The following is a 16,161-nucleotide window of genomic DNA, read 5'->3' as shown; positions in this document are numbered from 1 at the left end:
TTTACTGGGCTGATTATCAATGTAATTTAGTATGATAATGTCATGCAAGTGAATATAAATGGACAGTAATGTGTTTTATCACATGCAAGTTGTGATTGTTACATAATAACATTAGTGAATAAAATTTTTGCCAGAATAAATCTTAATAATTTGGCAGTGTCAGCAGTTGAACTGTCGGCAAACAGTCTGCAACAAAAAAACGTAGTGTTTTTGTAATATTGTACAAAATGTTTCGCTAGTTAAATTTGCCACTGCTAAGGAATAATTAATGTAACTGGCAACTGGTTAATACTTCTTAATTAAAATCCAATTGGCTCTTAATCATGTTCTTGTGTCTGACACCTACAGTGTCAAATTACCTTCATATTTTTGCCCAAGCTCTTGGAAATATTCCATAAAACTGCATCTGGTCCTTCACAACCTTATCTAAGCTTTGCACATGTATCAAATATCATCGGGTCTAAGCCACTTTTTCCACCACTGTGCATTCATAAAGTGTAATGCATTTGACTATGGTAACTAGATTAGAATGTATTTGATGGCCTTATGTACACACCGGTGCTGAAAATAACGCAAAGATTTTCTACAAGAAGGCCTCTAACTGCTTCCTGGTTGTATGCACATTTTATCTAGGCTCGAGTACTGGGGGAAAATCCGAGAATGCCATTATTATGGGTGGTGATACTGTGTCTAGATGAAGAAAGAGGTATTGAATACTATATGGCAGATGTAACACATGTCTTGATGTAATAAAAATGTTCAGTCATTCAGACAGAAATGGGACAAGGCTAGTCATACTGACGATCAACTAATTCAAATCAACATCAATGAGCAGTGCACTGATTACTTGTTTTACCATCTGACTCATCCTTAAGATGAAACTGGAGACATGAGTTTTGCAGACATCCTCCTAATAAATTTGTCAAAATTATCTTCAAATGTACTATCAAATTGTTCAGCGGCTATGAAGTTAACTAAATTGTATCTGCATGACTAGCATTATCATCTAGATACTTTTTCACATGTTATGGAAGCATCATCTTTCTATTGCAGATATTCAAAATGGTAATTAAATTAATCACTGTGTACACTGTACATCTACAAGTTGAATTCTTATTTATCTATACAAACCTGAAAGTTGCTCTCTAGGACCATACCAAAACAGACATATCTATAACATTGAAACTAGAATTTCACTGGTTCACCTCAGAGTACAGCTGCAAAAATGTCACTATCTGAGAATAACTCCCATCTTGCATTACCTAGCTTATAAATGATAAACCAATTCAGTTTCAACTGGGGAGGCCATTTTGAAAATATTCAAATACTGATTTCACTTCAAATGTCACTTTATTTCCTTTCTAAAAAAGTAATGTCAAGTTAAATTTCATCAAATATTATAATATTTGCATATTTTGATAACTTGATGCTCTAAAAATAAGTAAACCACAGTAAATACTACTTACTTTTCTTATAATAATAATAACAACTCTCAGTCTCATCTATGATCTACTAAAAGGAATTGTGCTGAGGTCAAGTAAGGAAAAATCTTTTATCCATATTGTTTAATCAATACAAGTTATCACACAATTTCCCTAACAAAATACTAGAGCAAGAAATTCTCATCCAAGACCTCACTTTGACGTGTTTGTTATTTTCATGCTCTCTATATAACGCTGGTTTGATATTGGTTTGTCGGTTCTCGGAACTTCACCCACATCCTCACAGAGTGGGTATCTTTTAATTATCTGATTACATTTGACTCTGCGCATGGACACTGATTTTGTCGTTCAACGAATATATCACAAAACACAGGGCAGATGTGCCATATCGTATGCGTCAGTAGAGTATACCATATCAATCAAGGTGTGCAAAGTTAATTAAAGATTGAGACAACTGAAGAGTTCAGAAATTGTGAAGGCAGCTGAAGAAATGATTAATTCTCATTAATTATGCTTCAATGCTAAGTAACTTTTCCTTGAACCAATGTTCACATTATTCATGGGCAGAATAAGTCAATTACGCAAGTCAAAATTTGATTAGTAAATTTAACTTAATGAAACAGTTTCAGTACCGGTATAAGGTAATTTTCCCAATTTTGATTCAAAGCAATTAGTGAAATAAATGAGGTTTCAATATTTTAGCTTGAAGTGATAATAAAAGTGTCTTTGCTTGCGGCTATTAATGCTAAGTATTTCAACTGCAAATATATGAAAAATCACCCAATTCACAAGAAGTACTTTGCCATTTGCACATATAAGCACTCTCTAATATTACTCCAAATTTACTTTCTTATATATGAAAACGGATTGCTGCACATTTGGGATTACCGTTCTCAGCTATCCTTGTGTTGTTTTAATCCCATTTGATGTGCTTCACAGTACTGCTTTAAAACAAACACCATTCAAAGCTCTTATGATCGCATTCACCCTCCACTAGTATTTTTTCTCTCGGATAAATACCTTACAATGAACCTAGTAAGAGAGCAAGTTTGCAGGCATATTTGTCAAATACACAGTAAAACCTCCAGAGTCTTATTAAGCGTAAGCTGTGAAACTCTCGCTTCATTGCCTGCATACATTGGAAACATATTTTTCTAATCAATACTATTTCAGGTTAAAAAAGCAGATTAATAGCATTGTCTTGGCAGAGCCTTGAAATATTCTCAAAAATATTTTTGGATGGGAAGTTTATTAATGAATTCAACAATATTAGGAATTTGTTGGGTTATACATTTTATGTTTTGATATCCTGACACTCATATTTATTTCCAGTGCATGAGAAATTGAACACAAATCATGTAAACACTAACAAAATAGCCAAAAGTTGACCTATTTCATTGTTACATAAAATGACTATACAGCACCAGCACTCATAGTGCTTTACAACCTTACCAACTTTGAAGTCTATCTCTTGCTGCATTGAAGTACTGTGGACTAATCACATTTGTCAATTAGCGCATTAGCGCGCTTGATAAAATACGCACTGACATCACTGCCACATCAGGGTGAAAATGGTATAGATAAAGTTGGTACTGCCATAAAAAGTAATATCTGTTCTGTATGTCCATATGTTTTCATCAACTTTGATGTTAAATTTGTTGTTTTCCAATATGCAATTATATTATGTCCTTTTTTTTATACTTTCTCTAGGTCTAATCAACAATTGAATGAGTCACAGTCGTTAAACAGCAGATGAATCAAGCCTATCATATCATCATATCAGCTGCGGCAGACAACCCTCCATTCCTGCCAATATGGCAGACCTTGTGAATTATTCAGAACACAAATGTGAAAGTACTGTCTATTTTCAGTTGTATTCTAGTTAATCCATGTTGATACTAACAACTGATTTGTCCTTGTTTTATTTATTCTCTTTCTTTACATAACCTTATAAATGCAAATATCTATTGAAACGCTATATTCTGCTCTATTGAAAACAACTACTAAAAGACATTGTAATTTAACTGCAATATAAAATTTGTAGTAACTTCGACAAATAATGTTGCTTAGCCAGATTGGAATCTTATTTACACAGAAGAAAAATGAAATCACATTCCGAATTTCACTAGTGTAGCATTCTAATGTAATATACGCAAATTGTGTAGGCTGTATTGTGGCGGCTGTCCAGAATTTATGACTGTTGTTGTGCCCATTATAGATGAAGCACACACATGAAAACCTACATTGTCATGGTTACCAACCACCAAGTTCTGCCGACTTTGCCAAATTTCACAAGTGGATGGTTATTCAGAATAGAAATTTTTCTTCTGATAACAAACACCTACAGACAGATCTGAACTCAAACTGTGCAGTGATAACAAACAAGTGACTAGACAGTAGTATTACCTGAGAATTTCTGTCCTATTTTGAAACATAAACCTACCGGTTGATTTTAAGATGGTCTTAGTGGTCCCAGACCTCGAAATAAGGTGGGTCCTCAGGTCAACTACAAGCATAAGTAGACAAGGACCCATGATTTTCCTAACATATGGGTCTACAGGAACCCCAAAGATTTGAGCAAGCACAGTGTAGAGAAAAATTCTTGTTGAATGAATGGCTTATATTTGATTTTTCACCCTTTATTTTGAGGATATATTACCCCGATTTACGATCAAATTAGCAACAGTGAAAGTGGCTTAAACTGGTTTCCATGTGAAGTTGCAATTTCATTTCTTGGTTTGTGGTATCTCTAGTCCATACCTGGTGGTCTAGAGATTAACATTGAGTGCAAAGGTGCTCTCTCTAACCTACACAGTTGTGGTTAAAAGAAAAATACTACTGAAAGCTTGAATTTCAAGAAAAAAATTAAACCATCACACTTATGAATGGAAATTCCCTACAATCACTTTCCAGAAAAATCATTTTCTTGATACTTTTATGGGACCCTTGGAAATTGGCGAGGACCCCTGGAATTTCAGAGGCAAGGGTAAAGTGGACCCTTTGATTTTTCCCCTGAGTGATCCGTTGTATATTCCTCCTACCTTTATTGTATCCTATACTGGAAATAAAACAGTGATGTGCATGTTTGTTAATTATAATTACCATTTCAGCAGCCACTTGTTCAGGTTCATCCTTCTGCAGATCAAAGTCAAACTGAAGCGCTTCGTTGTCACGGTGCTTGTCTCTTCTTTTCTTAGGATCTTCTACCCTCAGTTGCAACAGAAGGTTGTCTGTGTTCTCACCATCTTTCACCAGCTCAACCCGGAATCCAGTGTCTTCAAAGAACTCATGTTTTAACATGTCCTGAATGCTAGGTCTGAAAATAATAAAAGTAATACAGGATATTGGTGAGCTAATTTCAATTGATCCTCAATCTTGTAACAATCCAAATATGCTGGTTTTGTGAAGAGAAATATCTTCATATTCAACATCAAATTGTTGAAGCAAGTTTATATACAAACATTATGTAGTCCTAGGTTTCCAATGGTATAAAAATCATTTAGTGCCCCTTTAACAGTTCATACACGGTCTTAATAAAAGTAAGTTATCAACATATTTATTGGCTCAAAAGTTTCAGACACATTTACAACACATGAATTAACACAATTATTCTACATGAATTCATGTTATTTTATGACAGCTAGGCTCAATGTACAAGTATAATAAATGCAAGGAATTTTATTCTGGATAAGCTGCCATTTTGTTCATGCGTTATATGATGTGAGCTGGACGTGAGCATAGTCAATAGATTGTAAAATTTTCTTCTCAACCCAATGTGGGTGTACACAAATAATTATGTATGAAGGATATGGTTCTACAAATACATTCAGCTGCTTTCTTTCAAGTAACCAGCCAAAATCAAATTCTGATTATAGATTTGGAAATATATTGGCAAGAGCGACATAATGAAATTAGTCTGTGTGGACTGGGAAAAACATTGTAAAATATGGGGCCAAGATCTTCGCCACTGCACTCATACCACATATAAAACTAAGATGGATATAAACATTTTAACATTGCATTTTAATAAACAAAAGGCCTTAAAAAAACACTTCTATTTGTTTATGGTAAAAATGCTTCAACAATTTAATACTGTAGTCTGTAAGCCTCCCATGTGCATAATTCTGTGTTAAGTATGTTACGCACCCCCACACTCCCACAAAAAAAAACCAGTTGTTTTGTTAAGTTCTGTAAAGTGTGCTGAGGCTTGTGGATCAACGTCTAGGTGTTGTGCCTGTGCATAGCTCACTCTAAATTACTGCACTTTTTTTTTCTGGACGGCCAGTCGGTCTGTCAATGTTTAAAATTTCTAACATCCTTCTAAAATAATACCACATCTCCGGACTGTCATCTGCCATCATGAGGTTGACAATTAATAATTGTAACTGTGTATACTGTTGGATCTAGTTTTAAGACGATTCTTTTAATTAAACATTCATTTTCAGTGAAAACAGTGAAATTTTGACTATCTTTTTTCTGTGTGGTACTTTAACAGCAGAATACACTTCAATATAGCAGTGGACACCCAGCAAACGTGGACTTCCTCAGTTACTTTCTCAACTTTTAATATATGAAAATCACACGAGAGAGATTATATTTCTATCTCCTGTTAACATATCATAGCTGATCTAGTTAATCTAACTCCATGACCTTGTCCTCCTCCCTATCATCATTAATAAAATCTCTCCGTAATTCCACCACGTTTGTAATAATGAAGCACATGGAGGATGACTCATCATCCTCTCTCCGCTAGCTCGCCATGCTGGCTTCGTCATCACTACACATAGCATATTCCCGTCATGGGTAGATTCCGTTACTGCCTGCCCAGAGGGTGCAGGTCATCACTTCACCCAACCTTGTTTTCATTTTCATATTTCTAAATCACACATGATTGACTGCGGATGCTTTTCTCAATTTATTTTGACACATATTTGATTAATATAAGATATGCAAGTACCTAACCGGCTACAGCATAATAAGGGCACACAGAGGCCAACTATCTGATCAAAATATCTTTTTTCTAACCGTTTCAAATCATGACGTAGTAAAAACCTGCTACACTGCCTTACTGCCTTACACCTGTGTGTTAACACCTGATTTCTTTTTGCTTTTAAGCACAGACAAATGGAACAAGTTCACACCCTATAATGTCTGAAGCTCAGATTCGCTCTAGAGCAATAAAGAGCAATTTTTAAGTCTGCAATATCAATCTTTAAGTACGCTAAAAATAGTATTGATGAAGATGGAGACAGACATGTGAGGCGGAATAACACATATGAACTTGTCAATGCAGCGCAATGACTGCATAATGCGTAGTGTGGCTAGAGATGTAAAATGTCTATAATACTTGCAATGATGATAGGGATGATCAGTTGTAACATAAGATAAAGGTTGCTTATTTCTAACTCCCCTATAATATCTGCAGCTGCAATTGATATCGTGTGTGTCATTACTACTCCCACCACTAGAATTAAGTGATCATATAATTTTCTTGTTGTGGGTTCATAAGTTTGAATAGGAAAGAGATGATTTGCAAGTCTCCGCCAGTAAAAAGGAGAGAATGTGAGGATGCATGATGAGTTGCCCTAAAAGCCACTCCCCAAGTCAGGTTATCTACCTTTGCCAATTTCCATACTGTCTGACACACAAGATATATACTTTCTCTTTAACCAATTCTTGTAAGTACACATTTCAACACTGTGAAGTGTTCACACCATTGCATTAGGACTACTAAAACACATGAATTATGCCATCCCTTGCTGCATGCCATACTGAAAGTGATTACAGTATTGCAGGCCCTCTCCTCTTCCTCCTCCCATCCACGTGCGAATACTGTTAGCGGATCAATTATCATGTCTAGGCAAACTCCTTCGAAAATCAAAGGTGGCAGAGACAGAGACGGTTGAGTGGAAACGCTGCAACAGCTGATCAACATGGCTCATTAATTCTAACACGTCCATTGCAAGCAGCGCTTCCTAGTGAGATGGACAACTCATCACAAAATCAGATCAACTTTTAGTTTTGCATATATGACACATACTGTAAACCTCATGACCAGAATCTTCACTTCTTACTCACTTTACTGTCACCCCCCCCTAAAGTGGAATGAATTGTAAGAAATTTCCTATATACTACGTCATTGTAAGCCTAATTTGTCTGCGATAATTTGAACATAAAATGTGTGTCTCATTTGCATCTATCCAGCAGCTTTGCCATTACCATCAGGCTACTACCTAGGGAGCAAGTCAAAACTTTGTATGCATACATTACAATACAAGATACAGGATTGTAAAAAGTGCCAGTATGTTTTATCAGAATTTCAAAGCCTAGATATACAGAAATTCTTTGGTGCTACCAAAAAACATACACAATAGATATTTGAAATATGAATCGTACACAATTATTCATGGTATTTGACTTTTTGCTGGTACATGAATATTTGAAGATTATGTAATAAACAATAAAAAAAGTTCTATTTTGAGAAATGTTGTCAACAAGAGTATAAGTTACTGTTTTTGAAATTCATAACATTTTCCTTTTATTCTTTTCTTTTTTCTTTCTTTTTTTTTTTTTTGGTTTTCTTCTTGAAAACTGATCCAATGCAAATATGTGGATTCCATAACTGTTTTTGTCTGGAAAATGTATCATACTTGAAAATAATTTTACAAATTTTGACATAATATTTCCACACTTCACCGTATCCTCAAGTCTTATGAATGCGAATAACAGATTCACAAAACGGGTCTGTTCTTACTAGGCTTGCATGACTGAATTAAGAAAACACAAGACCTGAAGCTGTATTTAAAATGCAGCAGCAGTCAAACCAATGTACATTCATTTGTATAAATAATATTTTGACAGAATCATGCTGTTGAATAATTCAATGCTTCACTCCATTTTATTTTGGCAGTCTAAAGATGTCTTCTAGTCTTATTCTTAACCAAGACTTTGAACAATGTTCGCAATGTCCCATTTTATTATATTTTACTTTAAGCTTATATCTCTCAATTGGATATATGAATGGGAAATAACAATGCACTTCCTCCGAGGAGAAATAATATTTTTGGATAATAGATGCCGGCATGAGACGATGGTTGAAGTCAAACTATGTTTTTCATTTAGAGTTCAGATGGAAGGACTAGACAGATCCTCAATTATTTGGATTACTTGAGGGTGTTTGCAGGAGTGTTGACAATGCCCCGCAAGCAGCAGTTGGTGATATTTGCCTTAGCTTTCTTTCTTATGTTTAATTTGACATGGCATGAACTGGTGCATCTCTGAAGAGACACAAATCTCATGTATTTTTGAATTTCAATCTATTTCAAGTGGAGCAAGAATGGATGGAGGACAAGGGGAAAAGGAAGAGTTATTTACAGGATAAGAGTCTGTGAGCAAGAGACTGCAAAACAGGAAGAAAAGAGAGAGATGGAGAACCGGGAGAGAGAGTGGGAGAGATAGAAAGGAGAGAGAAAATAACCATGTGAGAAGGAATTGCATGGGAAACACAAATTACCTGGCAATATATCAGAGATGACATGGCAAACACAGCTAGATAACATTCATCAATTTGAGACAGCTATCTAGATATGCAGGCACGAGCACTCATAATATAAACATTCATACGTAACTAATAATTCACAGTGCTCCCCATCTCTCTCTCTCTCATATTATCTGCTACAAGATCTTGTTTTTTACAGGCAGCATGTTATCTATGGAAGAGAACAGGGGGATACACACATAAAACGAATCCATCAGAGCGGCCCCAGGACTAAGCAGACAGCAGTGTTTGCACGACCCGGCGATAATGAAATTGACATTCAAACCTATGCTTGATTTATGCACACAGACAGTACCGACTGTATCGGATGATGATGAGTAAAAACCTGAAGCAATCTCAAGTAGCATGAATGCAGCTATGTATGAGAGATGAGAGAAAGGGCACTGATGAAACAAACTTTATGAGATTGATGAGTAGCAACAACGAGAGACCCAAGTTCTTTATTTCCCCTTCACTTCCTCTCTCAACCATACAAGCATGACCTCTAATCAAATTGAGCCAGGAAGACATTAGCTTAATTTAAGATGCAGCTTGTTGAATTACATAGCTACCGAAAGTGTGATTAAATCAATTCATTACGTCCAGCGTCTAACAATGATATTGAAGTAAAGAGTAAATATTTCAGTTGAATCCAAATTTCAGGATACATATAATTGGAATGGGGAACTGAACCAACACCCACATAACCTCAAATGCCATTGCAATGGATACATCCATCCTATTCTATCTAGATTTATATTAACTGACAAGCACATTTTGCACACCATACAAAAAATATTGTATCTCAAAATATTTTCCAAGTGCACAACTAAGATGACAATAGCAACCAAACAGCGGAATCCTGCATTCATCTCATCTGGATCCGAAAGTTATGGGAATGTCAAGGTAGAGATGACATGAGTTGGCGATGCCGTAAGGCTGTGGGATTCCCTCCAACGACGTGTGTGCACATTTTAATTGACGGTACTGTCTGGTGCGGGTGTTCTCCCTGGCTAGCTTGAGGATTCTCCGATTTGTGCAATGTACTTGTCATCTTCCCTTGGGCACCCATACTGCCTGAGCACTTTATATTAGCTCATAGAAAACAAAGTATTCCACATGCAATCATGCCTACATCGGGGCCTACATCCATAGACAGTGGACAAATTCTATCTATGCTACATCTTGTTCGGCAACCATCTCAATATGAACCGAAAAGATGAAGCCACTTGTAAATATCCACTTTTTTTTATCAAATTGAGCCAATTAATTGAAAAATTCAGGCAGATATTGTCTTCTACTCTTACGGGATATATTGCTAAATAGGTCTGGCATTCTTCCCACAGGCAGGTAAAACCAATATGGATTGCACGTATACCCAAGGGTTTCTTTCCACTTCTGCCCTGACAAATCAATACACACCAAATGAAGGATGCGACTAGCTTAACTGCAGCTACTCATCTCATTTCAATTGCAGAAAATTATAACAACTCACAACACCAAATAGATGCCTGACCTAGATGATAATTAAGATTAACACTTACACCAATATCTTGCTACAGTACAACGCTATATGTATATTATTTCTACTGTCAGACTTGTTTTGTTCCACGTGCACTATTGATGTAGGTAATTGGTCAAATATATCGGCATATCCCACTGTGCTTTGATACTCTATGCCAGTAAACCTGATGAGGAAACCGGGCTAATGAGTCCGGTCACACGACTAGCCAGCCAAATTCCACAATTGGAGAGGACACAAGCAATACCTGATCAAATATCCTATGAGCTAACTTAGACAAAGTTAAAACAAACAAACAAACAAGTAAATGTGTAATTCTAATTGAATCTAATCAGGAATTATGTCTATGAAGGGATATATGGAAGTTGAAACATTGAGCAATAACGATCACAAAATTTGACTTTTTATTCTCTAATTTGAAAATAAATATAAAAACATGTGTAGAATAAGTAAACAAACAAATATACAAATAGGTCAAAGTAAGAGATATACTTTCAAGACAAATCATTGATGTCCCAATTTCTTCTTGGAATGCTATGCTTTTTAAAGGAAAAAGTTGGTTAACCCAACTGCAAGACCTTTAATTTTTGTACACCCCATCTTTGGGTGAATGAACAGTTGGACAGCAATAGAAGTCTGGAAGTTTAAACTTGCTTAATGCCAAAGTCTATCAATAGTTCTTTAAGGACTGTTAGGGTTTTATGAGTCAGTTCCTCAAATAGAATATGGCTGTTCAAATAATAAAGCAAATGTGAAGGTCTCTATCAAGTTGAAACTCTCAACCTTGGAAGAAAAGGGAAATAGAATTCCGGCAGCATCAAATGAAAAGAAGAAACACAATTCTGTCCTCTCTAGGGCTGTTGTCAACCCAGAGGGAGGAGGGGAATGGGGGAGTGGGGGCTGGGGAGGGAGGGGGTACTTACACACAAAAGGCATTTGGGGATGTGCCGTTCCAATGGGTTACTCTCTTGCAAAAAATCCTTAGATATGGGTCCCTATTTTTTGCTGGAAAATCCTCAGACATGGTTCCTGTTTTTATGTTAGCACCTTGTCCACACAGTCAAATGGCCCTTGAAGGGTTTCAAGTCTGGAGCCTCACAACCCCTGTTGTTGACAATATTGTCAACAAAGCAATTTTCCTTATTGTCAACATGCATGGACTAATTATCGACAAAGACTAGTCATTAAAAATATTAGAGATATGCTTAATATAACAATTTTTTACCATGAAATGAAAAAAAAGAAATAATTGAGCACAAGATGACAATGATATGGTGGATTAATAGACTTCATATTTTGTAATGGTAAGTTACCGATATGATTACTTGTAATTGACAGTAATATTTTGATGTAAATAAACGACACATAACATGGTCTATTAACTTAATATTTGGATTCTATTGATGTATTGCTTTTTCGACAACTTGCCGACATCAGATCTTGAGATTTATCGATTGTCAACAATGAAAATTCCACTCGACAACAGCACTAGTCCTCTTCTTATCAAGACATGAAATTCATTAATTGGTGGAGGATGAAAATTTTCCGTGTTATAAAACCATCCTACAATATTCTCTACATCACTTACAGTATTGGCTAGATTGAGGACTCAACACATGGTCCCCTAGGATACAGTACCTAGCACTAAAGGGGCTACTCTGTGTAATGATTCAAGCTTGAATAAAAAATAATGAAAAAATAAATGAATAAACACAACTTCCAAGTTGAGAAACTCTTGGCGTTTCCAAGGTAAGCTTAGACACATGGAAACTGCTAATTTCATTATCACTGATTATGGAGCATTGGCCCAAGCGTTGGTTAGCTGTGGTGATGCATTTCATGCATCAAAAGTGACCAAAGATGGTATTGGAATAACATGCATCTAATATTTCATTGAATATGGCACAGAATATGACCACAAAATTGACATGGCTCCAAGAAAGAGTAACCAAAGGCATCTATCTTGAAGGTTGTTGACACTTCTCCAGTGAACTACCTCTGGTGAGAGAGTCAATACAAATAGCTCCTCCACATTGTACCCGAGAACCATTGGTGAATCAATTTGTGTCAAATGATAATGAAAAATATGAATATCTTCACAAGGCAGCATGAGCAATTGAAATAGTATACAAACCTTATCTTTTTAACATAACAAAACCACAAATTGGAAAATAAAGAGTTGAACTTAACTATACTGCTCTTCAGAAAACACAGATATATTTTTATCATGCATGTATTTTATCTTCACCTAGAACAAAATCAGATATATACCAACAGGAAGTCAATGATGATGAATTAAACATTTTTTGTTTTTCTTTCATTCTTACAACTACAGATTTGTATCATGATTATGTTCATCTCTCTACTTAAATATACTAATTGAAGCTGGACAATTTTAATAATTAGCTCTTAAATAGACCTTAATATTGGTATCTTCCCTGAAGACATTGAATACTTTAGATGATGATGTGCACATCTTAAATGTACTTAATGATGATATGCACATTTACCTAAAATGTATTTAATGAACATCACTAACAAATGATGAAGCATAGTTTATAATTATAAATCATCTACTTTATGCATGGCTCTCTCTGTAAAGTGTATTGATCCAAGTGGAATGTATGCACCATTACTTAATGACGCAATTGACATTCACGTTGTACTATCGTTAAAATTTTAAAGCCAACTGTAATTACCATAATCTACTATAAAATAGGAACTTGTCAACATGAGATCCTGTGGTAATGAAACTTTGCCTCCTTAGTGTCTCAACTTTCATGGATGTTAACTGTTTCTAGATGTGTAAGAGTGTAAAATACTGTACCAAATGTGCTCTAGGAATACCTAGTTGACAAATTTAAAGGCATTTCAGCAATTTGCTGAACCAGAACACCCTAAAATTCAGATTTTTGCATTTTTGGAACAAGCCTGGCAAAAGTGAAAACTATCTGATCTAGACAAGATAGGACAAAGATAAAAGATAAAATAAAAGTGAGTATTTTTGTTTTTCTTATCGCATGATCAAGCTGTTGAAATTTGGCATGGTACGTTGCTAGCCAGAAGATATCATATTATAGCAATTTACACTTTCAGGGTGGATTGGGTTATTTACATGGTTTATGCAATATATTTGCAAATTGCAATCAAATCGGCCTATATGGGGGTGCAGTTGTTATCAATATTTTGTACATAACATCTCTGATGCTGCAATTGCTATTCACCATCTTGATCCTTGAAAATCCTACCTTTTTAAGTAAAAGTAAATCTGGTATTTTCTGTTACAAGAGAGAAAGAGAAAATCCAATTCAACCCCCCCCATATAGGCCTACTCTCTCTTTACATATAAAATCCAAATTTCTTTTCGCAACATTTTTTTCGTCTCAGGATTGACTATGTGTTTGTATTTATGATGTAACAACTAATTTGGCAATTGGGGCATACATCTACAGGAAACGAAGACCCAGCGTTGTAAACCGCGCACTTTGTAAAATCATGGAGCGGTAACAACCTCCCATTAGTATGATGTGTTACAAAAAATACAGTGCTTAAAAATCCTTTTAACACTGATCACCTTTTGCCTACTATGATTCAATATTTACCAACAAATCCATGGTTTCATTTAGTAAATATAGTATAAATATAAAAACGGATATTATGGCTTCATGCTGCTGAGATCTGCCAAAACATGGCCAGCTGCCTTATGACCTTCCTGGACTTTGAAGTCTGAGCTTCCTCCCTATTTCCTGATCAATGTTCATTCTGTTGGCAATGATCCAGAATCACTAGTTTTCCTACAGCAATGGGTTCCTTCACTGAGACATGGACCTGGCATTGCTAATAGGGACACAGATCAGGTAGCATTTTAACATGCAAAAAAAATCATTAAATTCAGTTTTACCCACTTCAATTTCAAACTTGTCTTGTTGATGATACTTGTGTGGTAAATTCAATCAGAAGCCTAAAGCTGTAGTATATTTGATGTATTCCTACCAGAACTTAAAAATATCACAGAATACATAATATTTTCTCATTGCTCAATGCTCAACTTGGATTAAAAATATGCCCGTAAAATATGACATGGCAGATTTCAGAGCATTATGTCATCAATGGAGATACATGGCTACCTAATAACCGATCTCTGTATACACATCAAATGAGATATATGATATCCAGACATAACCAGGTAAACATCAGTAATTGCCACTCCACACAATCATGACTTGTGGGAATACAATTGCCTTTTTGTTTGTGGCAATGGCTTCTCTGTACAGTGTGGTAGACATAATTGAACCAGGACATCAACTTTGCTATATTTTCCGTTTTCTCTTGACATTGGGAAGCCATTCAAACCACCGGCAGGAAGAACAACCATAGCATTCCTGCATGCATTGTCACATAATTATGAAATTCCATACCATCATAAAACTAACATTTTCGTAGTGGGACACAACATATTAGATTACCCACCCATAGCGACTACAACATAGACCCAGGAAATACTCCATTCTGTAAGAAAATCTACTAAATGTGTTTAGAGAACTACTTCATTTCATAGCCATTTTTATTTGACCAACTTACTAATGACAGTGCCATAATCAAAGAACAGCCATTTTCTGTAACATGTTAGGGTCTTCAGTATTATCTTGTTATGTTTCAAAATGAATACATCTTTGTGGCATTATTATGACTGTAAAAATCATGGCATTCATTTTTGTGAAATAAATTTCAGTGAAAATAAACTGTTTTACATTCAATATGTGCCTTCATGGACTGTCCATGATGCCTTCTAGTTGTGAATGGTATTTCATTACATTTCAATACTGTTCAGTAAAACAGTGATGTATGGGGTCAGTTGATTTTGAGAATGAGCCACGTTCCATTTACTATGACTGCTCAGGGGTAGCAAAATCTCAGTTTCAACCATTTATGCTAGGCCAAATATATTGTAACTGATCAAAACCAGAAGCATATCTCTCACACGATGAAAGGCCAGCCACCTACCTTGGTTCTATTGTACTATTTCATTGGTATGGTATACATCTCTTGGCAAATAGGAAAACCACCAAATCAAAATATGTGAATAGGAAGGAATGACGCACAATTTAGATATGTGTAACAGACATGCTGTGATTATTGTGATTGTTAAATCATGAGCAATGATTTCCACACACTTTCAGGCTGTGTAACCAACATAATGTGAATAAGACGACACAGAAATAGTTGATTTGACCTTTTCCTATAACATGTTTAATGAAACATGGATAAACTCACATTCATTTTGGCAAAACATAGACAGTAAATGTAGTTGTACATGACAGTTAATTTAATAAGAGAATACTTGGTCGGACATGGATCTTAAACAAACAACTTTTTTTAGAAAAAAAAAAACCAAACCAATTAAAGTTGCAGTACTGTTTGTTTTCAGACAAATGAATGTACCTTACAAACGGACAATATCAAATGATGATTAAAAAGCTGAATCCTGCGGCAGCGGGATATTTCAAGCGACACTTTCAGCTGACAATCTAATATGTCTACTTCCTTCATTGTCTGCCACAAGTACAAGCCGTTGTTTGGAGCATGATATTATGGGGATATTAAATGCCAAGGGAACCTATTTCATGCAACACAAGAAAACTCAAGAAAAGGCCTGTTTA

General features: G+C 35.5%; 1 protein-coding gene across 1 annotated transcript in view; it reads right to left on the bottom strand.

Annotated features, from left to right (window-relative positions):
• The window catches only part of LOC140147301 (uncharacterized), a 91,008-nt gene that overhangs the window by 44,468 nt on the left and 30,379 nt on the right, over positions 1–16,161 (bottom strand). Inside the window, exon 6 of the mRNA XM_072169080.1 lies at positions 4,545–4,758. Coding sequence (XP_072025181.1) covers positions 4,545–4,758 — 214 coding nt within the window. The remainder of the gene's footprint in view (positions 1–4,544; positions 4,759–16,161) is intronic.

This window comes from Amphiura filiformis, chromosome 3 (assembly GCF_039555335.1).
Source record: "Amphiura filiformis chromosome 3, Afil_fr2py, whole genome shotgun sequence".
NCBI classification, from domain to species: Eukaryota; Metazoa; Echinodermata; class Ophiuroidea; order Amphilepidida; family Amphiuridae; genus Amphiura; species Amphiura filiformis.
This window is presented reverse-complemented; position numbering and strand designations above follow the sequence as displayed.